Source organism: Panicum virgatum, chromosome 1N (assembly GCF_016808335.1).
Source record: "Panicum virgatum strain AP13 chromosome 1N, P.virgatum_v5, whole genome shotgun sequence".
NCBI lineage: Eukaryota > Viridiplantae > Streptophyta > Magnoliopsida > Poales > Poaceae > Panicum > Panicum virgatum.
Window position 1 is genome coordinate 3,911,395 of NC_053145.1, and position 25,644 is coordinate 3,937,038.

At 46.0% G+C, this 25,644-nt stretch overlaps 1 protein-coding gene across 1 annotated transcript; it reads right to left on the bottom strand.

The window, feature by feature from the left end:
- Nucleotides 1-6,679: 6,679 nt before the first annotated feature.
- LOC120654665 (uncharacterized protein C23H3.12c-like) lies at nucleotides 6,680-15,323 on the bottom strand. Its single transcript, XM_039932284.1, has 9 exons — nucleotides 15,025-15,323; nucleotides 14,848-14,912; nucleotides 14,624-14,722; nucleotides 13,127-13,174; nucleotides 12,967-13,036; nucleotides 12,623-12,694; nucleotides 12,175-12,294; nucleotides 9,994-11,064; nucleotides 6,680-7,100 (listed from the first exon to the last, which is right to left on the bottom strand). Exons 1-8 carry the CDS (start codon nucleotides 15,223-15,225, stop codon nucleotides 10,921-10,923), a joined length of 819 nt encoding a protein of 272 aa, XP_039788218.1. The 5' UTR covers nucleotides 15,226-15,323; the 3' UTR covers nucleotides 6,680-7,100; nucleotides 9,994-10,920.
- Nucleotides 15,324-25,644: the final 10,321 nt, after the last annotated feature.

Here is a 25,644-nt window from a genome sequence, read left to right on the forward strand (position 1 = left end):
TAGGACGGCGTAATAGAGCCACAGGTGTATGCAACCTGGGATCATCGTCCTGGGCAGGCGTAGCAAACAACCGTTGCTTTCTCGCTGTAGCGGTTTCCTAAGCGCTACTTTGGTAGAACACGTCGTACGCCTAACTTGTTTTTGCAGGGTGTGATGTGAATGGTATGGCCTCAATGTCATGTGATGATGTATGTGATGCTTTGTGCGGCCTGCGTGTCGCAAGTTAACACAACCGGGTTGAGGTTGCACTATTATTGTATAACGACCTACGTGTCGACTTGTGATGTTTGAATTCTCATGTAATTATTTCACTAGCTATTAGATGTAGTAGCTTAGTATCTTTTCATGGAGGCTTCAATCATGATGGCGATGATGATCACCACAAGACAGGACGGATGGCAATGGAGGTCACCTTGGAGCCATGGCGATGTAGCCCATTGTGATGCAAGAGGCCATACTATTCACAATATAATATGATTATATGCATGTGATGTTTATTTTCCTGTCATACTATTCTTTCATGCTTTTACATATGGTGGATGCTTTAATCATGATAGAATAGCTTCCCTCAGAAAAGGTTGAGTTTTTGATGCCTTTTACCAATAGCTGCACCTATAAATTTTGATCGTTGTGTGGTAGGTTTACCAAAGTAGAGTACTCTCAGCTATCACTTTTTGTATATGGTGGATGTCAGACATTCACAAGCATAGTATTGGTTTACTCAGCAAAGCTATCAAAACAGTTTTGGGCTTTAAGGCATAGGGTTGGGGCCGGGGCATTGGATGCCACCCAACAAACAAGAGTCGCATAGAGATGTGATTAGTAATTTGTTACTTACCTGTATCACTACTTTTCTAGCCGTGATGCTAAAGCTCACTAGAATTTTAGTGATTATGGATCTTGAACCACTATATGTCATTAGAGGGAAGATGACTTTGATATAGTAGGTTGTCTTTTGTTAAATCAGTTAATGAAAGTCTTTACATAAACTTAGTGCTGAAATCTTGCTTTACTTTAATGTTGTAGATCATGTCTGCCAGTAACAATTCCGCTTTCAATTTGCGTTCTATTCTTGAGAAATAAAAATTGAATGGAACAAACTTTATTGATTGGTACCGCAACCTGAGAATTGTTCTCAGGCAAGAGAAAAAGGAGTATGTTCTTGAACAGCCATATCCTGATGATCTCCCTGACAATGCAACTGCTGCTGATCGCAGAGCTTATGAGAAGCACTGCAATGACTCACTTGATGTCAGCTGTCTGATGCTCGCCACCATGTCCCCTGATCTGCAGAAGCAGTATGAGCATGCGGATGCTCACACCATGATCGAGGGGCTGCGTGGGATGTTTCAGAACCATGCCAGGACTGAGAGGTTCAATATCTCAAAGTCCTTGTTTGCGTGCAAGCTGCAAGAAGGTAGCCCAGTCAGTCCTCATGTGATCAAAATGATTGGTTACATTGAGACTTTGGACAGACTTGGTTCTGAACTTCACCAAGACTTGGTTACTGATGTTATTCTCCAGTCGCTCCCGGCGAGCTATGAGCCTTTTATCATGAACTTTCAGATGAATGGCTTGGATAAAACATTGAGTGAGTTGCATGGGATGCTAAAGACAGCAGAGGAGAGCATTAAGAAGAATCCCAATCATGTGATGATGATTCAGAAGGGGAACAAAAAGAGGAAGCGTTGGACGCCTCCTAATCCCAAAGGTAAAGGCAAGGAAAAGAGTTCCGGTGGTGAGTCCTCGGGCTCTAAGCTAAAGCCAGCACCTAAGGCCAAATCTGGCCCTACTTCTGAAGATGAATGCTTCCACTGTCATGAAAAGTGACATTGGTCTAGGAACTGCAAGAAGTACTTGGAAGAAAAGAAGAAGAAGGGAAGTGAGACTTCCACTTCAGGTATAAATGTTATAGAAATAAATATTGCATTATCTTCTAGTGAATCATGGGTATTTGATACTGGATCGATGATTCACACTTGCAAATCGTTGCAGGGTCTAAGTGAGACTAGAAGATTTGCAAGAGGCGATTTGGACGTTCGTGTCGGTAATGGCGCAAAAGTTGCGGTGTTGGCGGTCGGCACCTACCACTTGTCTCTACCCTCTGGATTAGTTTTAGAATTAAATAATTGTTATTGCATTCCTACTTTGAGCAAGAACATTATTTCTTCTTCATGTTTGGAAGAAGTTGATGATTTTAAGATTGTAATAGAGAATAAACGTTGTTCTATTTTTTGCAATGCTATTTTTTATGCTCATTGTCCATTGGTGAATGGATTATACGTTCTTGATCTTGAGGATAAATCTGTCTGTAACATTAATACTAAGAGGCTTAGACCAAATGATTTGAATCCCATTTTTATTTGGCATTGTCGCTTAGGTCATATAAATGAGAAGCGCATTGAACAACTCCATAAAGATGGATTGTTAAGCTCATTTGATTTTAAATCATTTGACACATGTGAGTCTTGTTTGCTTGGAAAGATGACCAAAGCGGCTTTCACTGGTCATAGTGAGAGGGCGAGTGACTTATTGGGACTTGTACATACCGATGTATGTGGACCAATGAGCTCAATAGCTAGAGGTGGTTTTCAGTACTTCATTACTTTCACTGATGACTTTAGTAGATATGGCTATATCTACTTAATGAGGCACAAGTCTGAATCGTTTGAAAAGTTCAAAGAATTTCAGAATGAAGTACAAAATCAATTAGGCAAGACAATTAAATTTCTGCGATCTGATCGTGGAGGAGAATATTTGAGCCTTAAATTTGGTGATCATTTGAAGCAATGTGGAATTATTCCGCAGCTAACTCCGCCCGGAACACCTCAATGGAATGGGGTATCCGAACGGAGGAACCGAACCTTGTTGGATATGGTTAGGTCCATGATGAGCCAAGCTGATCTTCCATTGTCATTTTGGGGTTACGCTCTTGAAACTGCTGCGTTCACACTGAATAGGGTTCCAAGTAAGTCTGTTGAGAAGACACCATATGAGATATGGACTGGGAAGCGTCCCGGATTGTTTTTTCTCAAAGTTTGGGGATGTGAGGCTTATGTCAAACGTTTGATGTCAGATAAGCTCACTCCAAAGTCAGACAAATGCTTCTTTGTGGGGTATCCTAGGGAAACCAAAGGATATTATTTTTACAATAAGGCGGAAGGCAAAGTGTTTGTCGCTCGCAATGGTGTTTTCTTATAAAAGGAGTTTCTCTCAAAAGGATTTAGTGGGAGCAAGGTGCAACTTGAAGAAATTCAGGAAACACCCGAAACAGTTTCAGCACCCACTGAAGATCCACGGGATGTGCAAGATGTTGCACAACCCGTAGTTGAGACACCAGCCCCACGAAGGTCTATAAGGGCACGTCGCGCTACTGACAAGCTCAACCTCCTTATTACGGAGGAGCACCACGTATTATTGATGGAAAATGATGAGCCCTTGACCTACAAAGAAGCAATGATGGGACCCGACTCCGACAAATGGCTTGAAGCCATGGAATCCGAGTTAAAATCCATGCATGATAATCAAGTTTGGAACTTGGTCGATTAGATTGACAGTGTAAGACCTGTCGACTGTAAGTGGATTTTTAAGAAAAAATTAGACATGGATGGAAATGTTCACATCTATAAGGCACGATTGGTGGCGAAAGGTTTCCGACAAATTCAAGGTGTTGACTATGAGGAAACCTTTTCGCCCGTCGCAATGCTAAAGTCTATTCGGATTCTCCTAGCAATTGCCGCATATTATGACTATGAGATATGGCAAATGGATGTCAAAACCGCTTTCCTTAATGGACATCTAAGTGAGGATGTGTATATGACACAGCCTGAAGGTTTTGTCGATCCTAAAAATACTGGGAAAATATGTAAGCTTCAGAGGTCCATCTATGGATTGAAGCAAGCATCTCGGAGTTGGAATATTCGTTTTGATGAAGTAGTTAAAGGGTTTGGCTTCATCAAGAATGAAGATGCGCCTTGTGTTTACAAAAAGGCTAGTGGGAGCGCACTTGTATTTCTGGTCCTATATGTGGATGACATATTACTGATCGGAAATGATATTCCAATGCTTGAAGCCGTTAAAACCTCATTGAAAAAGAGTTTTTCGATGAAGGATTTAGGAGAGACGGCTTATATTCTGGGTATTAGGATCTATAGAGATAGATCAAAAAGGCTAATTGGATTAAGCCAAGACACGTACATTGACAAGATATTGAATCGGTTCAATATGCAAGATTCCAAGAAAGGTTTCTTGCCAATGTCACATGGCATTACTCTAAGCAAGAGTCAGTGTGCTACGACACCTGATGAGCAAAAGAGGATGAGTACGATTCCTTATGCTTCAGCCATAGGGTCAATCATGTATGCTATGCTTTGCACGCGCCCAGATGTTTCCTTTGCTCTAAGTGTTACGAGCAGGTATCAGTCAGATTTCGGTGAAGCTCACTGGACAATTGTAAAGAGTATCCTTAATTACTTGAGAAGAACTAAGGATATGTTCCTAATATTTGGAGGCGAAGATGAGCTCCTTGTAAAGGGTTACACCGATGCTAGTTTTCAAACAGACAAAGATGACTCCAAATCGTAATCCGGTTTTGTTTTCTGCCTCAATGGTGGGGCAGTGAGCTGGAAGAGTTCCAAGCAAGATACGGTGGCTGATTCGACGACAGAGGCCGAGTATATTGCAACTTCCGAAGCTGCAAAAGAAGCTGTTTGGATCAGAAAGTTTGTTTCTGACTTGGGTGTTGTTCCTAGTGCGTCCAGTCCAGTGGACCTCTATTGTGATAATAGTGGTGCCGTTGCACTAGCAAAGGAGCCTAGAACAACTAAAAAGTCCAGACATATACTGCGGAAGTATCACCTCATCCGTAACTTTGTTGAGAAAGGTAATGTGAAGGTTTGCAAGGTGCATGTCGATTTGTAGCTGCTCTGTGCTCTTTGATGAGCCAATGCAATCCTCAGAAAGGTTTATTGATGTCAAAAATTTAAAAATCATTAATTATTCTCCATTTTTTGAGTCAAAAAAACTTTACTTCAGTTTGCAAGGGTCAAGCACAAAACTCACAGAAAAGCAAGTCAATGTCTCTAGTAAACAGAGTATACATGATCTTGGCTCCACAAAACAGAGTATACATGGGACCTTGTCTCAAGAAAACAGATTATATATGTTCTATTGATCTTGTCTACAGAAAGCCAGGGTATCTTCGACCTTTGTCTCTTTGCCTGCAGAAATCAGAGTATAGATCTTGTATCTGGAAAGCAGAGTAATATGATCTCCAACTTGATCATAGTAATGACATGGACCTATAAATCTGTGAACACTCATTTGTTTAGATTCAAATTAGAGTATAGATCTTGTATATTACGAATCGAAAATAAGGTTCTGCACTTGACAGACCCAAACATGGTAAGCTACAACGAGCGCGTTGTGAGTTGTGACCCTCCGGTTACAATCCGAATTCCAACACTTGCAAACATTCAGCCAGAGGTTTGAATTTGGCAGAACATAGACATGAGTTAACATTCAGTAGATAGAAAACGCTCGGCAGCCAGTAGCAGGAGCTGCAGCAAAAAGAAGTCAAAAGAATTTGATCTCAGAAGCTGTATGATAGAACTGGCATAATCGAAAACCAGAAAGTTGCATCGAGTGCAGAAAGAAAGCTAAATAGGGTAACGAATACCGTCAGTTGGAACATGGAGGCGAGTTGCACAATGCAGAATGTTAACCAGACTTTCCATGAGCATCACTGATAGTAATTCATGGGAAGGCTTCGAACTCACATACGAGATGATTGAGCATCAAATTCCCAGGGGAGATGAACAACCGTGCATGAAAACGGAAGCTGTTCAAACTTAGCTGCCGTGCAGCGGAGCCTGCCCATGGGAATTCTGCTCCGCACTTCACAGTTGCTTGCCTCACCATCCGGGGCTCCGCCTTCGCCGCCAGCCCGCCACTGCCTCCTCGCTCCTCGATCCGGCGGGGAGGTGAGGTGCCGCGGGAAGAGGAAGGGGTCGGGGAGCGGAAAGGTTTTTTTTTTTGTATGAAATTCCTTCCGACTAGGCCCCTCATCTAATGAATCTGGGCCGCCTAATCGCGATCGGACGGTCAAAACCAACCGATCAGCGTTGCGCTAGGCACCCTACCAGCCAGAGTTCGACTCCCATGGGCTCTGTAACCCCGATACTTCAACATGACCCCGTATCACGTATCCGATACGTATCCGCGTATCCGATACACCTTTGTGCCTTTAAGTTTTGCAGAAATTTGACGTATCTACGTATCCGTATCGGGCCGATACTGATATGCCTATCCGTATCGGTGCTACATAGCCCATGGGGAGCGGATTTCTTGGCCGGAGGTGGGGCGGTTAGAATGCAGAGACGTTTTGTCACAGCGCTATAGTTAACTTTGCAATGCTTTACTAGGGTAAATTGTTTCTGGGGCAATCCTCAAAACAAGACCGGTTATGGTTTGTAACTTTGCATGCGGCACGCTCCTTATCGTTGTTAGTTGCCACATCTCCCATGTCAGGTTCAGCCGTTCAGCAGAAACAGCAAGAGAACGAGCCAAATTCACTCGGGAGTCTGGAACCAGGTTTCTCCGGTGCATAAAACCTGCCAGTTCCATACAAGTGACTCTATAGACCACATAAAACTGGACAAAGCCTTTAAGAGTGAGTGCGTCTGTAAAAATGTTTGCTAAATTAACTCAGGAACACTTTATCCCTTTCAAAATGCCATTCACGCTACCAAATGTAGGCAGCATGAAGCACATACATTCCAAAACACTTCACTGCTACTAGTAATGTCTCCTGCAGCCAAAAAGCGGCACCATAATAACATTTCACTGAAGTTTGTACTGAAGAACAAGGTGATTACAAGAAGAATTACATGTGCAACAGGGCATATCAACACTCAACTGAAGCAGCACGAGCATGTAGTGTAAGCAAAGTGGAAAATCCTAGTTGCTAGATCAGTCATCTCTCCATTCAAGCTGGCATTCTTCTCTGCAACACCTGTAGAATGTTGTCATTGGCTCATCAGCTGACCGAATCTGCATCTGCTTGAAGTATGCTTCTCCATGGTTGCATCTTGGGCATGAAGCTGCAAGTTCAGCGAATGCACTTAGCATACTGTGGTTTCACACATTATGTATTCAGACATTAAATTCTAGATCACGTCAATAGCAGATAAAAGTAGCTGCCCCACTATATTCAAGAAGAAAATGGTTTCACCCACATGGTCATAGTATCAAAAATTATGCTATCCATATGATTATTCCAAAAACATGCCTCCAATGTTGCAACTTGGGTATGCAGCTGGCAGTCAAGTTCCATGAATGAGCATGGGGTGCTATGTCCGCCATGTTTCTTACTCAGCTCCGTTAGCTGTTTTTATTAGGAGAAAAGATCCTCTTTATGGCAAGAGTCACTATTATCAATATTGCATCAAATTGCTATCTTCCTGCTTTCTAAGTTATTATACTTTTCGTCCCCCAAGCGCTTATAAGTACAAGCCCTATTAGATCCCTGCACTATAGTTTTCAACAAACAAGCACCCCAAAACTAATGCTATTTCTGTCAGCTTGAAGTGGCAAATAGGACTGCTCTGAATCTAGTAAAACGCACATCCATGAAAATTTGCAAGAGGTCAGTATAATAGTTTCCAAAAAAAAAATGTGTCAAACATCTAACTGATTCCTCAATCTGATTGAATGATGCTCCTTGATAATTCAAGAGTGGAGATTTTAAACATAAAATTGGAGGTTTCAGGTTTCTTTTTTGCGGTTTGTATTTAGCAGATATAATAGCTAACTTGATTTAAGTTTCAAAGATAAAAGGGGGCAGATTGAAGATAGCAAGAAGCATAATATGCTTCTTGTGTTACACTATTTGTCCGTGACACCACTTTGACCTTCTCATTTCGTGTTTTACAAGTGGTTTAATAAAAAAATGTCACCTCATTTGCTTTGTTTACTAAACCACGAGTTTAAATAACAGACAAGCTACACTGAAATTTTGTTGATTTGCTCAAATAATAACATAACCCACCCACCAAATAGAAAAGAAAACTCGGTACTGCTACTGTACTACAATACTGGCTGTTCTGATTAATCATTTTTTACTTTCGAATTTCGAGGCTAAAACTTCTTCGAGGTCAAGGATTAGGATAACGACAACTCAACAACGATGCCCAATGGCTAATAATGAAAACACCATCAGCAAATAGCAAAGCTATCGCCTGCCTGAGATAAGAACCGAATCATAGCTCGTAAGAGCGCACAGAGTATATAGTAGCTCCAGAGAACAAAGAAAAGGGCAGAGGTCTCACTTGCGGTCTTGGGGGCCAATTCCATCGCGTCGGCTTTGCTGAAGATGGGCTCTACCTCCTTCTTGACCACCTTCGCCTTCTTCACGATCTGCGGCACCGTCAAGGGAAACGGAACCACATCAAACACGAATCGATGTGAGTCATCAGAGCGACAGAGAGCAACGGTACAGAAAAAGCGGCGGCGAGGAAGAGGAATAGGGCGAGGGACCTTGTTCTGCATCGGGCAGACGTAGGGGCAGACGGGGCAGAAGAGGCGCAGGCGGTGGCCTCCTGTGCCCGGATCGATCTGCAGCAGCAGCCCACATGCCGGGCAGAACTCCATCGCCGCGCTTCGCCACCGCCGCCGCCGCCGTCGCCCTTGTGCCCCGCCTAATAGACGGGGATATCGGGAGAGACCGACACAAAAACCCTGGTTTTTGGGCTTGGCAAGGGGGATTTCGATTGGTGACGTCGTGGGCTGTCAATAACTGGGTGTCAACTATCAAAACAAGTAGAGGAGCATGCATGATCATCAGATATTTAAAAAGACGATCAAACAGTATGTAGCAGAATTTATCTTCATCCTTTATAAGCATGCATAGCAGAATTTATCTTCATCCTTTATAAGCATGCATGTCTAGCTCATCAACAGGAGGTTGCATGTTGTGGTAAAAGCTATCATGTCATAGAGAAACAGCAGCATATATCTAGAACTAAGCATATATCCATCCATCATCTTAATTATGAACACATTTGTGACACAAGCAGATTCAATTTTAATAACACAAAAAGATAGATAATAAGATCTTATTCTAATCTGCTCTGATCTACAGCAAAACAGCAGCATATATCTACAACTAAGCATATATTCATGCATCATCTTAACACATGTGACGCAGGCAGATCCAATTTTAGTAACCCACAAAGATAATTAAGATGTTGTTCTACTCTGATCTACCGCAACAGCTGAATCAGACAAAAAAACACATGCTAACAAAATAGATCGGACGAATCAGGCGCATAGACCAAGCTAACACCATGGAGCCAGACTATGGGGCGTGTTTGGTTAAACGTCTTGTCAAGTTTACACAAAAAGACAAACGTCCGCATGTAGTACTAAATGAAGTCTATTTGCAAAACTTTTTTCAGGGATGGGTGTAATTTTTCGAGACGAATCTAGTGGCGGTAATTAATTGATGATTTGCTACAGTGATGCTACAGTAACCATCCTCTAATCGCGCGGTCAAAAGCCTCATTAGATTCGTCTCGCGATTTTACACGGGGGGTTGTGGAGGTGGTTTTGTAATTAGACTTCATTTGATACTCTAAATTAGCGGCCAAAGCGTGCTACAGTATTTACACGAAAAAAACCAAACCCGGCCATGGATGCCCAACGGTCTCATCTACGAACAACTACGCGGCAAATCATGAGAACGGTATCATCCACGAACAGCATAATAACATCCCACAGTTCCTAGATCAACGATCTAAAATAAATCGCACGAGCACCGCAGGCAAAAAAAAAAACAGCAGATCCTATCAGATCTACAGAAAAGTCACCTCGCAGCCATCAACGAACTGAAACAACAGGACTACTTCACCGCATGAGTCCTACCATCGTTCCAACCAACCGATCGATCTAGACGAGAGGGGGGGGGGGGCGCAGGGGGGAGGAGGGTCGCCGTACCTTGAAGCGGGGGGAAGGATCGCCGAGGCTCGCTGGAAGGGGGGGTGGCGCTCGGACTGGCGGGACTGCCAACGACACGAGACGAGATGTGATGTGGATTGGGGGAAGAGTACAATCGTACCTTATATCAATAAAAAGAGAGTACTATCTTTTACTCTGCTTGTATATTCGGTTCAGCTGCTTCACATCTTGTTTCTTTTTTTGAGTGCAAATTTCAACGTCCCTATCGAACACAATCAGGGCAAAAGATAACCAAAGAAATGATGTTTTTCATGTGGTACTGTGTGGACAAAGTTCGAAGGATATGGCTGTTGTTGGCTCCCTCTGGAATTGCTCCAATCGCATCAGCAATTATTATTTGTAACACCTAAATATCAGTATATAACAGAAGGGCACCAGTCCAGATATAAAGCTAGTCATATAACTTTCATAGAAGGCATCTCAGAAAGATAAACTTTTAATTACTTCGAAATGAGAAGATTCTGCATTGGATCCCAGTTTAAGATTCAGATACACCCAAATATTCAGGACCATAAAGAAAATGCAAACCACGTACGAAATATCTCAACCCTACTCTTGGCCTCCTTGTTCACAGTTCGTCGGCAGGTGCTGAAGTTGAAGAGCTAGGCAGCTAGCAAAATATCAATTGCTATGTACACGGTGTGTTCAACATAAATAACCACCCTGGGTTCCTACAGTCTGGTGTGTACTATTTGTTTCTCAGATTACTGCACTAGCAGTCGACTGATTTGAAGCATATTTAAAAATAAAACTGAAGCTGTTACACAAGAATTTCCTCATTGGATGGCCAATTGTTAGTCGTCCCGTGCAACTCCTGTACCCTTAAGCTGGTCGTGCTAGAAGAATTTTACAGTACAAACATCAGTGGGCAATGGAAAAAAATTCAGAGCAAGGATTTGAATTTTGTTAAGGCAGATCCCTGTACTTGACAACATCAATCATGTCCAAATCATATTCCTTGCAGATCCTTGAAATGGTATCACAATCCAAACCTTCATCCAAGTTTCTCCTTTCCAGGAACCCATCAAGCCTTTTGGATGGCCGCAACTTCTGTTCAATGAATACCAAAAGGCATTAGATACAGATGCAGAAAATAGCAGTAATTGAAATCTAAGAAACTTATTTAAATAATTTTAAGATCATCTATCAGAACCACACCCCAACAACTCTTTGTCCCACCCTCTCTTAGAGAACATGTATCAAAGAGATATATGCACCAAATATGACTAGATTATTATAGTTATTAAAGAAAGAACTAAAAAGGTTTCTTTATTGATGTTCGTACTAGAGAGGGCATCTTAGCTTCATACTAGAGAGGGCAAATTTAAAGTACTTTGGGTAATATACTCCTAAAAAAGAATAGTTTGGATAATAGCAAAACAAAACAAGTACAGGTAAGAATGCTACACCAAATTCTAATCAGGCTCTATGAAACTCATGAAAAGAAGTATAAATCTTAACAACAACAAAGCCTTCAGCACCAAGCAAAAATTTGGTAGGTGGTAAAGTAAAATCTTTGCGAGAGAGAGAGAAATCTCAATGTCTGTTGCAGTGAAAGAAGTGCCCTGTTTAGCTTCCAGCAGCAAAATTATCATGTTATGCGGCAGAAAAGTTTAGGTTTCCCATGATGGATTCATATGAAACTATAGATTCATTAGAAGAAACATTTAAGAGGCATTGAACACATCTAAAAAGGTGGCTCACTGGGAACATTTGCATATAGCACACTCACTACAGCCAGATCAATCAAACAGTCTAAGAGGCTACCATGGCAGCGTTTGACAACTGCTTCATTGAAAATTTATCCTAGGGCATGGTTACAATAGGTTAAGTGATCGGACCTCAGTTTACTAATATTCTTGAGGTATCTGATCTATATGGTTAGTATGTTGCACTTGTGATGCAAGATTTGACTCCATTCAGGAAACACTACACATATTGAGATGTGCAAGGTATTACTGGTGCAGAAACCACTTAAGTTCAATGTACAGGTAAAGTCTCAAAAGACAATCAAATTTGGAGTAGTTCAATGTACAGGTAAAGTCTCGAAAGAGAATCAAATTTGGAGTTGTAGTTGTCCATTAGATTGCCTCAGTGCAAAACTGACCCAAGGATATAATAATATGAAGGTCTTGCTCATTCAGAGTTAGGGCAACTTACCCAAGTAGAATACCGGGCATTTTCATTAGGGTTACCATCCTTTCCTGAACGAATCTCCTTCTGAAGAACTTCCCGTTGATCTGAGCAGTCCGAAACTAGCAACTGGAGCCTCTCACTTCCCTATACCAAAATAAAAATCAGGTAAACCTAAAAAATAAGATAAAACTCAATTGTGTTATCATCACGATGTTTAACTAACATAATAAAGTGGTATACTGAAAAAATTGCAGCCAATGTAAAACATTTGCCCAATTTTCTACCCTAGAGAACTAGTCGACACCAACAAGATTTGTAGGGGGCCTTTTTTTTGCAATTGGGAGAGGGTATAAACTCACCATACACAAATACAAATTTACAGAAATTTGAATGATTGAAAGAGTAATGAATACCACAACACTGACACTAAGCAGTAAACATCTCTTAAGACTAAGTGGATGACTTCACAAACCTGCAGAGCTCTCCAATGAGAATAAGCACGAAATAATACCCAAAAGAATGGTATGTTTGGTAAAGGTAGTACCTACACTTGAATAAATGAAGTATCAGACAGTTGCACCATGTCGTAGCCAATAGAGTTAATACCAGTTGTACAAATATGTAAATTTACAAGGTGCACCGTACAATTAACATTATAATTTTTTAAGTAATGTGCCATAATGCAGAACACAATAAAAGTAAAACAAATCTAAACTAATAATATATGCAGAGAACATTTGAATCATCCAACTGACAGCATTGTTATGAATTGCTAGTTGACACCACTACCCCCAAAGTAAGTAACTGCAAACCTACCATGAAAACACTAGTAACTGGAAGCAAACAAACTGAGCCATAAAGAAATTTCTTGTGAACTGACGCACCCCTGGTCATCAGAAACAATCCACAAGCAAAAGGGTCAGAAATTATAAAAATTAGACAAGACAATGTGTGTTGAAGGGCATCAAGCATTCACCTAACAGCAATATGCCGCAACCGTCGACGCACAAGACGAGAATTTGTGCTGCATTAAGAATTTGTGATTTAGAATTTTAGAGGCATAAATACAAATGAAGGCATGTATCTTAAAATTTTCTGGCCAGCTGTGCATAGAAGACTTTAACAAGTGATGCATGGTAATACTAGTTCCATAGTGATTCTTAATGATTTTTAGGTCAGTGATTATTAAATCTCACCAATTAACTTCTAAATCACATCAAACACATGATGTGGTACTGCATGCATGAGGGTACACAATTACAAACAAAGACAGTGAAGCAAAATAGATATTACAAATGACTCATTTCTAGGCTCTTGGGTCATATAAACTTTGATGCAAAAAAGAGCATAGTATTCTTACAGACAATAAAGCATAAGTAAGCACAGAAGTGAAATTTTAACATACACTAACTTTATTGTACCAAAATAATGACGAGTTCTCCTCAGTTTACAAAAAATTGTATGAATACACTAAAAGCCTTAAAATGTAAATAAAGCAGTAACTCACAACTACAATTTTCAAACAATTCACAGAGAAACACAGAAGCTAGGACAGTTCAATACTTATAGATAGCTAATCTGTCTATCTATCTAACATATGTAAGTTATTAAGTATACATCCATAGAACGGAAAGAATTGTAAATTAAAGTTGCAAGAATTGAACTTAAAACCAAGAAAATTAAAGGACATTTATGTTGGCCTCGACCTCACACCAGCGCCCAGCTCACGCACGCACACACTATGCTTGAGGTGAAAGAAGGTGAACAAGGAAGAAGAGAAGCAGAGAACACACGCACGGCCTGGTGCTGCTTAAAATTCTGAGCTGCAGCTGCTCTTTTCTTTATATACACAACCAGTCAAAGGAGAGCATTTACAAGGTATGGCTTTGCAGCCACTACTACTAACTGCTACTGCTATTCCTACTGCTAGCCATGCTGCTACTTGCAGCTTCTACTATGTACAATAGTCATCAGCCGCCTGAATTTAAATGGCAGGCTTGACCAAATGGGGAGCTAGAGCTCCTGCAACTACCAGCATAGAAAGGCAAGCTAGAGCATGGGTAATTATCTAACAATTTAAGACCTGTTCATCAGGAACATCCTACAAGATGCCGAAACCAATAAAAGCATGCTAAATTTTCAGTTGCTGGTTTGCATAAAGTTGTGAACATGTAACATATCATACCCAAGCTATGTACTTTGCTACTAACATGTGTGCTTTCTTTGTTTTCCTGCTCAATGTACTTTGCTAGTTTTGTCCATTGGGGGCAATGTATGTGTGCTACTGTTATAATGTATGGTAATTGCACTAACAACGGATACTATACAATGAAATCCACAAAACCTGATGAAGATTCTAGTACAGTGCACATTAATTCGACAGGTAAACTCACAAGCGCCAGCACCTTCCTACCATTTGGACACCAGACAACAAAATGAAACGATAACGCAGGTGATTATCAACATAGCTCACCTTGCCGGATGCACTATTTCGAGCGCGCCTACATCCTTGGTCACGGACTTCAGCAGCACCTCCGACGGCCGCACCCGCGAGAGCAGCTTCAGCCCGAAGCTGCACCAGAACAGAACAAGAGCGGAAGGCGCGTAAGCCAGACAGCGAGCCTCATTTCGGCATTTCCGAATCCACGGAACCCCAACCCAAGACAAGTGTTAAACCCACACCCACATCCAACTGACCTGTGGATCCGGCTCTTCATCGACCCCTCCGGCGCGCTCCCGAACCCGATCCACGCCCGGTTCATCTGCGCATCGGAGCCAATCCATCAGAAAACCCCGCCCAAAACCCAAATGCAGGCCTACTGCAACAACCGGCGCGGGCGTGCGGAGGGCGCGCGTGGGGGTGGGTCCGAGCACCTTGTCTGCGACGAAGTCGACGACGGACTCGGCCTTTTCCGGCGCCGTGCGCCCTCCGGAGGTGATGCCGCGCCAGAGGTCCCTCAGCGTCGGCGGCGGAGGCGGGTGGGCGCCATCGCCGGCGGGTGCCGCGGCGGCGCGCGGGCGGGCGAAGCACCAGGCGCGGCCCTTGACGGGGAAGACGACGACGCGGGCCTGCATCGCGAGGCGAGGTGGGAGCCGGTGCTGGAGGCGAGGCGGCGGCGGCGTGGGCGGTGTGGTGGCGTGGCGACTGGCGAGGCGGAGGCGGAGGCGGAGCGCACTGACTCGGAGACAAGGTTTTTTTATCCGACCGGTTCACCCGAACCGCCGGCCACCGGTTCCGGTTAACCGGACCGGTTGGACCGGTTACCGGTTCCGACCGGCCAAATTCAAAACCAAATTCAAACGTAGCCGTTCTAACGGTTAGGACCGGTTAGCCGGCCGGTTTGTTGGTAAAACCGGACCGGTTGCACCGGTTACCGGCCTTTTAACAAAATAAACCGACAGTTTTAAATTGGTTCCGTGGTGTGAAATAAAAGGAAATTTTGGTATGAACTATGCACATATTAATGTAAAATACCACACCAAAGTAACAATTTATAATTATGCAGAGATATACAATATTAATGCGCGTGCATACAAATACCATAGTCCTAATCGTGACTACAAATACAGTAGTCACTGATACACATTAATAATAGTTCAACGTAAGAATGGGAAGACCCCCATTCTGGACGCCATTTGGTATTCGACGATGGACATCACATTCAAACCTCGCACTCTAAGCAGTTCAGCCTTGTAGTCTTGCCAAGATTGCCCTGTCCACGCCGATGTTGTCCCCCATTCCTGAACTAACATAGTGTAAAAATGGGGGTCTTCCCATTCGTACACCCATCTCGTCTGTGGCTCCATGCTGATGTCAGGTATGGGATAGTGAAAAGAGTGCCTGGAATCGCTATAGGAGGAAGAAGAGTACTGTGGAGTATCGTTGTCCGTCGGTCCAACCGTTCTCCTCGGCGATTCCGGTGCTCCATGATCGGGGTCCTGTGTAGCATGTGTGAATTGAGTCTCCCCTGCAATTAACCATATATAATAATTAGTACTCATAATCAGAAACAAGTGTGCATATATAGGTGCAATGTATACCTGTGAAACGAATGGGAATACCACCACCACTACCACCACCACCACCACCACCAGCAGCATCTGCACCGTCACTACCGTCACCATCACCAGCGGAGCTGCTATCCCCAGTCTCTTGATACGGTGGACTACGCTCACCATCGCCATCATCTGTGGACGTGTCGCTGTTCACTGATTTTGCTGTTGCTTTTCCTTTTTGTTTTTGACGCTTCGAGTCACCCTTCGTATGCCCCCTCTGGAATTTCCTCTTCCCTAGGTGAGTGTCACCCACATGTCTACGTGCCCAATCGCTGATGCAAGCATCCCCCGTAGTGTCACGTAGATCTGAGAGGTTTATTTGATCCCTGACAATATGAGACGGGAGAGGGACGTCTCCGTCATCATCATCCTCGTCCAGAACTGGAGCGCGGTTAGATCGACCATATTCCATCCTGAAGCGTCCTCTCATAAGAGAAGACTTAAATGTGATACAAAACATCAGTCCCAGGAGGCTGATGCCACATTTATTACATCAGATGGTTCAGAACCTTACAAACCTTGGCGGACACTCGATACAGATGATAATAATTAATAGCCAAGCTACAACATAACACCAGACCGCAAACCACATAGGGTCCACTATGGGCTCAGAGTACTGCGACAGCGGAGGCATCTCAACGGGGCCGGTTCCACGGGCAAGGTTGGGTGTAGAACGATAACCCTACTCGGCGTCGTCTGGCACGAAGTCTGGATCTTCTTCTGTAAAAAGTAAGAGTGGGGTGAGCACAAACGTACTCAGCAAGTCCAACCACACCCACGGAGGGGTTAAATCAAAATAATATGCCTAGGTAATATCAAGGATAAGGTTTATGGTTTAATTTGCAGAAGAACTATAATTTATGCAGGGGTTTGTTTTAAAGAAAACCTTTATAAAAATCAATTTCAGAAGTAACACGGAGTTTCCAATTTTTAAACTGCTACCGGACTCCTCGTCCGTCGTAGCACACGGCACATCTGCCGGACACAATTCCAAAACAACTCACACCAGCCCATCCCAAGGAAACACTAGTTATGTGCCCACACCATAACTCGCCCAATACCGTGGGCACGGACTATTCGAATAGATTCTTAACTCTGCAGAGGTGTGCAACTTTGCCCACAAGTAGGATACCACAACTCGAACACCGCCGTGTCGGTGTAGATCCCAACATAGCCATTACCCACCATAGCTAAGCCTGACTAGCCATCACGGGATGTACCAAGGGGTCATCGACCGTTCACTTAGGTATAACCGGGCATAAGTCACTCGGGGCTTATCCCTTTTCCTTAGTCACCCGTTGCTCTCAGCTCACCTGATGGCTACCACACCAACTAGTGGGATTTATGCTACGCCGTTGCCCATTCAACGGTCGAGTGGTTTGCACGATAGTGGAGTTAGGTGAGATGACACATCAACTCGGTCCTTAGACACGACAAGATGGATATCTCCCTTCTTTGCCCTGCCACACGGGCATAAGCACACCAATCGGCAAATCGCACAGAAATGCCGTCCATCTCGCCCATACTCATCTTTCGAAAATCCACATTTTATTCCTTCCCACACGCACACATTTTCTTTATAAATCAAATAGTATAATGAGTAAAGTCCTAAGCATTCTAATATCGATTAACGTCCAAACAAAATCAGACATTAATCTAGGTGGTCAAGGAATGGTCATCACAAATCAAGGGGTGGCTATCCAACCGTGTTTTCATGCAAGTAAAACATATGCAATTTATAAAACAGGCCATTGGGTTGTGTTTATAAAAACTAGGACAGAAACATGCATCAAAGGATGGGATTGAACTTGCCGTCTTCGAAGCCTTCGGGGAAGTCCTGTCCTTCGGGCTCGGGGTCGCGGAACTGATCCTCGTTCTCCTGCTCGCAGTACTGCTCGATGACGGGTTCTCCTTCGTTCACTCCGCGGTCTACAGCACACATAACAAGCATCCAATCAAACAAGATCTATCGTTGAGCTCGAATCGGTATCACATAAAATATGGAGATAGAAGTGGTATTTTTGAGTGGTTTCTTAACGGTAGGGCCGAAACTGAGTTCAGAGATACTTGGCAAGGTTTCGGGTTGATTAGAGGTCGTTAGGTTCATGAAATAATAGGTTTAGTAGAGGTTCGGGGGTCGGTCAGGGGCCTGGTTGTAATTACTCCTCGAGAAGGCAGGGACCTATTTGTAATTTTTAGAAATATTTGGACTAAACTGGAAAGGTCTAGGGCATACTTGGAATTATGTTTCATGTGAAAGGGTTTTCTTGAAAATAAAACAAAGGACAGGGTTCTTTTTGAAAAGAAAGGATATAAGGACAAGGGTCCTTTAATAGAATGGGAAGAGAGGGGGGGGCCTAAATGCAAAATGGCCATTCATCCCCTTCCTCCCATCGCAAAACAGAGGAGGGGCGCCGGCTCACCGGCGGCGGCCAATCCGGCCGCCCCGGGCTCCGGGGGTGGCCGTGGACCGGGGGAGAAGGGAGAGGGGGGGTACGGGGCACCGATCCCCGGCCTCACCTTGAGCTAGGGTGGCGCGCAGAGGCGGCTCGGCGAGAGAGGGCGGCGGCGGTTGGGGAACGGCTGCGGCGGCGGCGCTGCGGGTTAGGAGGAGGGGTTAGGGCCGGTGAGTGATGTTGTGGGGGTGGCTAGGGAGCTCGGGGCTCTTTTATAGCTGAGCTAAGGCGGTGGAGCGGCGTGGGTAGGTGAGACGCGGCGGTGGCGGCCGGCGAGCGGCACGGGCCGGAGTAATGGCGCTCCGGCCACGTCCGTTCGTCGTGGAGTGGCGTGCGGCGGTAGCGCGGGCGACGAGGCGGCGAGCAGTGGTGAGCACAGGGCGGCGCTGTGCGGGGCAGCGGCGGGCGGCGCGCGGCGCGGCCAGGCGTGCACGTGGGCTCGGCGAGGCGCGCGCTTGTGCGCACGCGGTGGGGCAGGGGCAGTAGCGTGCGTGCGTACGCCGCGTCGGTGTGCGCGGCGCGGGTGGCGATGGTGGCGTGCGCGGGGTGCGCGGTGTGCTTGCGCGACGCGGCTTGGCGCGGCGCGGCGTGCGTGCATGCGCGGCGCACGGTCGGCCGGGGCGGGGCGCTGCGGTGGCGAGGCGCGAGGGCGGGGAGCGGCCGAGCGCGGAGGGCGGCGTGGCACGCGGGGCAGGCCGAGCTGGGGCGTGCGCGGGGAGGTGGAGCCGGGCACGGCGGCGCTCGGAGCAGGAGGCGGCTCGGGGCAGGCGCGGCGGGGAAGGAAGAGAGGAAAGAGGGAAGGAAGGGAGGGAAAGAAAGAAAAAGAAAAAGGGTGAAGGGAAAAAGGAAAAGAAAATGGAAAAGAAAATGGGGAAAAAGAAAATAGGAAAAAGAATTAAAGAAAAAGGAAATGGGGAAAAGGAAGGGAGAGAAAGGAAAAAGGAGGGGGAAGGGGCGGTGCGCGCCAGCGGCGACCGCGGCCGCGATCGGTCACGCGCGGCGTGCGGGCCGCGGGAGGTGGGGCACGCGGTCGGAGGGGAGAGAGGAAAAAGGAGGGGGCGGGATTCGCGGCGTCCGGTCGCGACACATCGCGTCGGATAGAAAAAATGGATGGGACGCGAATTGAAACCGGGTGTCGGGTTGTTCAGGAGAAAATTCTGGGGCTTGGGTTCAGGGTTTAAGGGAAGTCGAGCTCAACGAAAAACAACTTAGCGCATGATTTGTTTAGTGAATTTTCAGGGTGTTACAAACCTACCCCACTTAAAATGAATCTCGTCCTCGAGATTCGGCTGGTTCCTAAACAGGTGGGGAAACTCCTTCTTCAGAGCGTCTTCTCGTTCCCACGTCGCTTCTTCTACTCCGTGTCTGCTCCACTGGACTCTGCATATCCGTACTTCAGAGTTTCTGGTCCTTCTGGTGACCGTATCGAGAATCTTGACCGGTACTTCTTGATATCGTAGGTCTGGCTGTAGATCTATCGTTTCTACTGGCACGTGCTCTGCCTCGGGTACTCTCAAACATCTTCTTAGCTGTGAGACGTGGAACACCGGATGTATATCTGACATTTCTTCTGGCAGTTCCAAGCGGTATGCTACAGCTCCAACTTTCTTCAGAACTCGGTACGGTCCAATGTACCGAGGGGCTAATTTTCCTTGTACCTGAAATCTTCGGGTTCCTCGAATGGGCGATACCTTGAGATACACAAAATCCCCTGGACTGAAACTTATTTCCCGCCTTTTCTTGTCAGCGTAACTCTTCTGTCGGGACTGGGCTGCTTTCAGCTTCTCTCTGATCTCGGCTACTCTTTCTTCTGCTTCCTTTATGAGGGCGGGCCCGACTAAAGCACGTTCTCCAACTTCTGACCACATCAGAGGGGTCCTGCATTTCCTTCCGTAGAGAGCCTCGAACGGTGACATGCCCAAGCTTGCTTGATACCCATTATTGTATGAGAACTCAGCATAGGGTAAACTCTGTTCCCAATCTTTGCCATAGGTGAGAACACATGCTCTCAACATATCTTCCATAATCTGATTCACCCTTTCTGTCTGACCATCTGTCTGCGGGTGATAAGCGGAACTAAAGTCTAGCTTGGTGCCCATGGCTTTATGCAAACTTTTCCAAAATCTCGAGGTGAATTGGGTCCCTCTGTCGGAAACAATTCGGCTGGGCACACCATGCAACTTCACTATATTCTCCACGTAAAGCTTGGCTAGCTTTTCTCCGCCGTAGTTGGTACGTACGGGTATGAAGTGAGCCGCTTTAGTGAGTCGGTCCACTATTACCCATATGGAATCGTGTCCTTTCTGGGTTCTGGGCAGTCCTACCACAAAATCCATCCCTATTTCATCCCATTTCCAAACCGGAATGGGTAGGGGCTGCAACAATCCTGCCGGCTTCTGGTGTTCAGCTTTGATTCTCTGGCAAGTATCGCAATGGGCGACGAACCGTGCAATATCTGCCTTCATCCCATTCCACCAATACTTCTGTTTTAAGTCCATATACATTTTGGTGGATCCCGGGTGAATTGAGTAGGCCGAGTTATGGGCTTCATCCATGATCATCTGCCTGAAATCTCCTTTCTGGGGCACACAAATTCTGTTTTTATACCACAACGTTCCCTTATTATCAACTCGAAAGTCTGGGGCCTTATTTTCTCCGGTTTGCCTCCGAATTTCCATCAGTCCTTTGTCCGCTCTTTGGGCTTTGCTGATTCTTTCCTCCAGAGTGGATTGGACGTTCAGCACTTGGCTGGAGCCTCGAGGGACAATGTGCACATTTAATCGTGCCATTTCTTCTTGTAAATGGTCATTCTTGGGCCCATAGGATTTCCGACTCAAGGCATCAGCCACTACGTTTGCCTTTCCCGGGTGGTAGTGAATTTCCAAATTATAATCCTTGACTAGTTCTAGCCATCTTCTCTGCCTCAGATTTAGGTCTGGTTGGGTGAAGATATACTTCAGACTTTTATGATCGGTAAAAATTTCGCACTTATTTCCAATCAAATAATGCCTCCAAATCTTAAGTGCGTGCACTACTGCTGCAAGTTCCAAATCATGGGTTGGGTAATTTTGCTCATGAGTTCTGAGCTGACGGGAAGCATATGCAACGACTTTCCCATCTTGCATCAGTACACAACCCAATCCTTGTCGGGACGCATCACAATAGATGACGAAATCCCGATGAATATCCGGCAGGGTTAGCACTGGGGCTGTCGTCAATCTTTGCTTCAACTCCTGGAAGCTCCTTTCACACGACTCCGTCCAGGTGAACTTCTTTTCTTTCTTGAGCAGCTCTGTCATGGGCCGGGCTATTTTAGAAAATCCTTCAATGAATCTCCGATAATACCCAGCTAATCCAAGAAAGCTTCTGATCTCACTGACGTTGGTCGGTTGCTGCCAATTGGAGACTGCTTCGACCTTCTCGGGATCCACTGCTACTCCTTCCGCGGTCAAGATATGACCAAGGAAAGCCACTTTCTCCAGCCAGAACTCACACTTGCTGAATTTGGCGTATAGCCTGTGCATTCTCAACTTCTCCAGAACTACCCTCAGGTGTTGCTCGTGCTCCTGAATACTCTTCGAGTAAATAAGTATGTCGTCAATGAAGACTACGACAAACTTATCTAGATCGTCCATAAACACTTTGTTCATGAGGTTCATGAAATAAGCAGGTGCATTTGTCAGTCCAAAAGACATCACTGTGAACTCAAACTGTCCGTATCGGGTGACAAAGGCTGTCTTCGGAATGTCGCTTTCCCTAATCTTGAGCTGAAAATATCCGGACCTTAGGTCAATCTTGGAAAAGTACTTGGCTCCTTTTAACTGATCGAAGAGATCATCGATCCTGGGAAGGGGGGTACTTATTTTTGATAGTGACTTCGTTTAGTGCCCGGTAGTCTACACACAACCTCATACTTCCGTCCTTCTTCTTGACGAATAGAACCGGGGCTCCCCAAGGTGACGAACTTGGCCTGATGAAGCCAATCCGTTGTAACTCCTCTAGTTGTTTCTTTAACTCTGCCAACTCAGAGGCTGCCATCCTATAGGGTCTCTTGGCTATGGGGGCGGTTCCAGGAACAAGATCAATGACAAATTCTATGTCCCTATCTGGTGGCATACCGGGAAGTTCTTCAGGAAAGACATCGGGGTACTCACTCACTACTGGGACTTCTTCCAAGGACTTGGCTTCCATGCTAAACACCATCGGGTTTGCTCCACTTTCCCGGGTGTGACAGGTCACTCGGACTCCCTCTGGGTTTGTTAGGTGGACTACCTTATCTGTACAACCTATGAGGCCATTGTGTTTGCTCAGCCAATCCATTCCAAGGATCACATCTATCCCTTCCGACTTAAGTACTACTAGATCTGCTAGAAACTCTACCCCACTTAAATTAATCCTTACCCGTAGACAACCCAGTTGACACCTGATGTCTCCTCCGGGCGTCCGGGTTAATAGGGGCGTTTTTAGTAGTACTGTAGGTATTTTATGTTTCTCCACAAAACTCGAGGATATAAATGAGTGTGATGCTCCGGAATCGAACAGTACTGTTGCAAGAGTTGAGCTGACAAGGTACTCACCGAGTACAACGCCCTGAGCTCCTTGAGCTTCTTGCGCGTCGATGTGGTTGACGCGGGCTCGTCCAAAAGTCTGCTGGGGCTGCCTCTGCTGGTTGCTGTTGTTGTTGGTGTTGCCACGGAGGGGCACTCGGTTGGCTCCGGTCAGCACTGGCTTGGGTCCGTTCACTGTGTTGGAGAAAGCTGAAGTGGCTGGCTTGTTCTTGGCATAAGGGCAGTCGGCGATGAAATGCCCTGTCTCTCGGCAGTTGAAACAGGCCCTGACATTGCTGTTGTTGTTGGTGACTTGGCTCGCATTACTCTGCGGGGCCCTCATGGTGTTCTGGCTTCTGAGCTGTGTGTTAGGGGCCCGTGGTCCTGTCGCTTGGGACTGGGTTCTGTACTGCATTGGGGCTTGGGTCCTTGGTGCATTGTAGCTGAAACTTCTGGCCTTCTGGGAACGATCCTGCTGGCGGGCCTTACTCTCCAGGAACTTGCGCTTGTTATCCTTTCTTTCATCACTCTTGGCCTTCTCAGTGAGGATTGCCTTGTTCATCAAGGTGTTGAAGTCAGGATAGATCTGAGGGGTGAGCAGGGTCATGAGTTCTGGATTTAGTCCCTTCTTGAACATATCCTGCTTCTTCTCGTCGTCGTTCACCTCTTCCGGTGCATAACGAGCCAGCTCCATAAACTGGTGAGTATATTCTTCCACCGACATACTCCCCTGCTGAAGTGCGCGGAACTCATCTGCCTTGCGCTTCATGGTGGCCGAGGGGATGTGATAACGGCGGAACTCTCTCACGAATTCATTCCAGGTGATGGTGGAGGCATCTCTGGCGGCAGCGCAGTAATTTTCCCACCAGGCTAAGGCAGTCCCGGTGAGTTGATGTGCTGCCAGGAGGACTTTATCTCGATCTTGGCACCCAAACGGTTCGAGCTTCCTCTGGATCACGCGGAGCCAATCATCTGCATCCAAGGGGTTGCTGGATCCGGCAAAAGTAGGTGGCTTAGCCCTCAGAAAAGCTGTAAGCTTGTCGTTGAAGGTCTGCTCTCGTGGCTGTCTGTTCATTAGAGCATTGGCCAGTGTCTCCAGTATGAGAGTCTGGTTATGGATTACTTGTGCCAGGTCCACGAAGGGTGGTGGTGGTGGTAGCTGCGCATCCTGATTTTCTCCTCTGCCCTGACTCACTTCTTGTTCTTCCTGAGGATGGTTTTGCCCGTTAAGGCGTACTCCTGCATCAGCAGCTGCAGGGTCCCTGACACGGGAGGCCCTCGTGACACTCCGAGAAACCATCTGCAGATTGGGTAGGGTTTTGTGAGATTGAGATTAGGTGATGTTTAAGTTGTTTAATTCGTATTTTTGAAAAGGCAGAATTAACCTTCTGCCGAAAGGCACACACACAACAAGCACACAACAAGGCAAACAAGCAACCTTTAATAAAGCGAGGCAGGGTACAACACGGAACAAGACTAGAACGCGTACTACACGTCCGGGTACAGGTTCAAACTAGGAATACAACTTAAACTGGAAGGGCTAGAAGGGTACAACAACAGGGTAGGGTTGGACACTCTACTCGCGGGGCGAGTCATCTTCTGGGGTGGTACGAGCTTCCGGGGAAACAAACGGCTCGTCGTCCTCCGGGTTCCCGTTCTCTTGGGGCTGAGCAGCAACTTCTCTTTCTCTGACAGCAGTAAACCCTTCGGGGTTCTCGGGTGGAGCTCGAGGGCTTCCGAAGAGCGTTCCCCATCCTATGACGGGTGTCCCAAGTAGAACATGGTCTTCTCCGATGGCCGGAACTGGGGTCCCACTTCTGGTCCATTCCTGCATGCGCCGGTCTCGGGCTTGTCTGAGGCTCTCCTGTGCAACTGCTTCACTGCTGATTGCGGCGGCGGCTCTTGCCTCGGCTTGGGCTGCTCGGACCTGTTGGAGCCTCACCGCGAGTTCAGCTTGCTCGGCACGATTGGTCTGCTCCTTCAGCAGGTGGGCCTGCTCATCGAAGAGTTGGTCCAAAGCGGCCAGATAGTTAGCCACTTGGTACAAAGGGTCTACTTCATGGCGGCGCCGTTCCAGGCTTCTCATGCGGGCTTCCCAAACAGGGGTCCTGATGGCCGGCGGAAAGAACCTTATTGGCGTGGGTGCTAGGTGTTCTTCGAAAATCCGGCATAGGTACCGGAGTGCCTTTCTGATAGCCAAGGGATAGGTGTCTTGGTGCCTGAATCCCGTAGCGGTCACTCGCCACGACTGGATGTTGGGGTGGCGCTCACTTCTGGCGATGACAATGATCACCCTGCAGCGGAGAGTGCAATGATGCTCGTACTCTCTGCTGTAGTACCTTGGGCGTTCCGTAACGCCAAGGCTTTCCAGGGCGTTGATCAACAGGCTGGGGAAGCCAGGTGCAGCTTGGCAGTCGCCCTGGGTCCATCCTTCC

Coding starts and splice junctions, on each gene's coding strand:
- LOC120654665 (XM_039932284.1), bottom strand. CDS start 15,225: ATGCAGGCCCGCGTCGTCGTCTTCCCCGTCAAGGGCCGCGCCTGGTGC. Junction 13,175..14,623: donor GAAATAGTGCATCCGGCAAG/GTGAGCTATGTT, acceptor TTCTTAATGCAG/CACAAATTCTCGTCTTGTGC. Junction 13,037..13,126: donor TTGCGGCATATTGCTGTTAG/GTGAATGCTTGA, acceptor TCTGATGACCAG/GGGTGCGTCAGTTCACAAGA.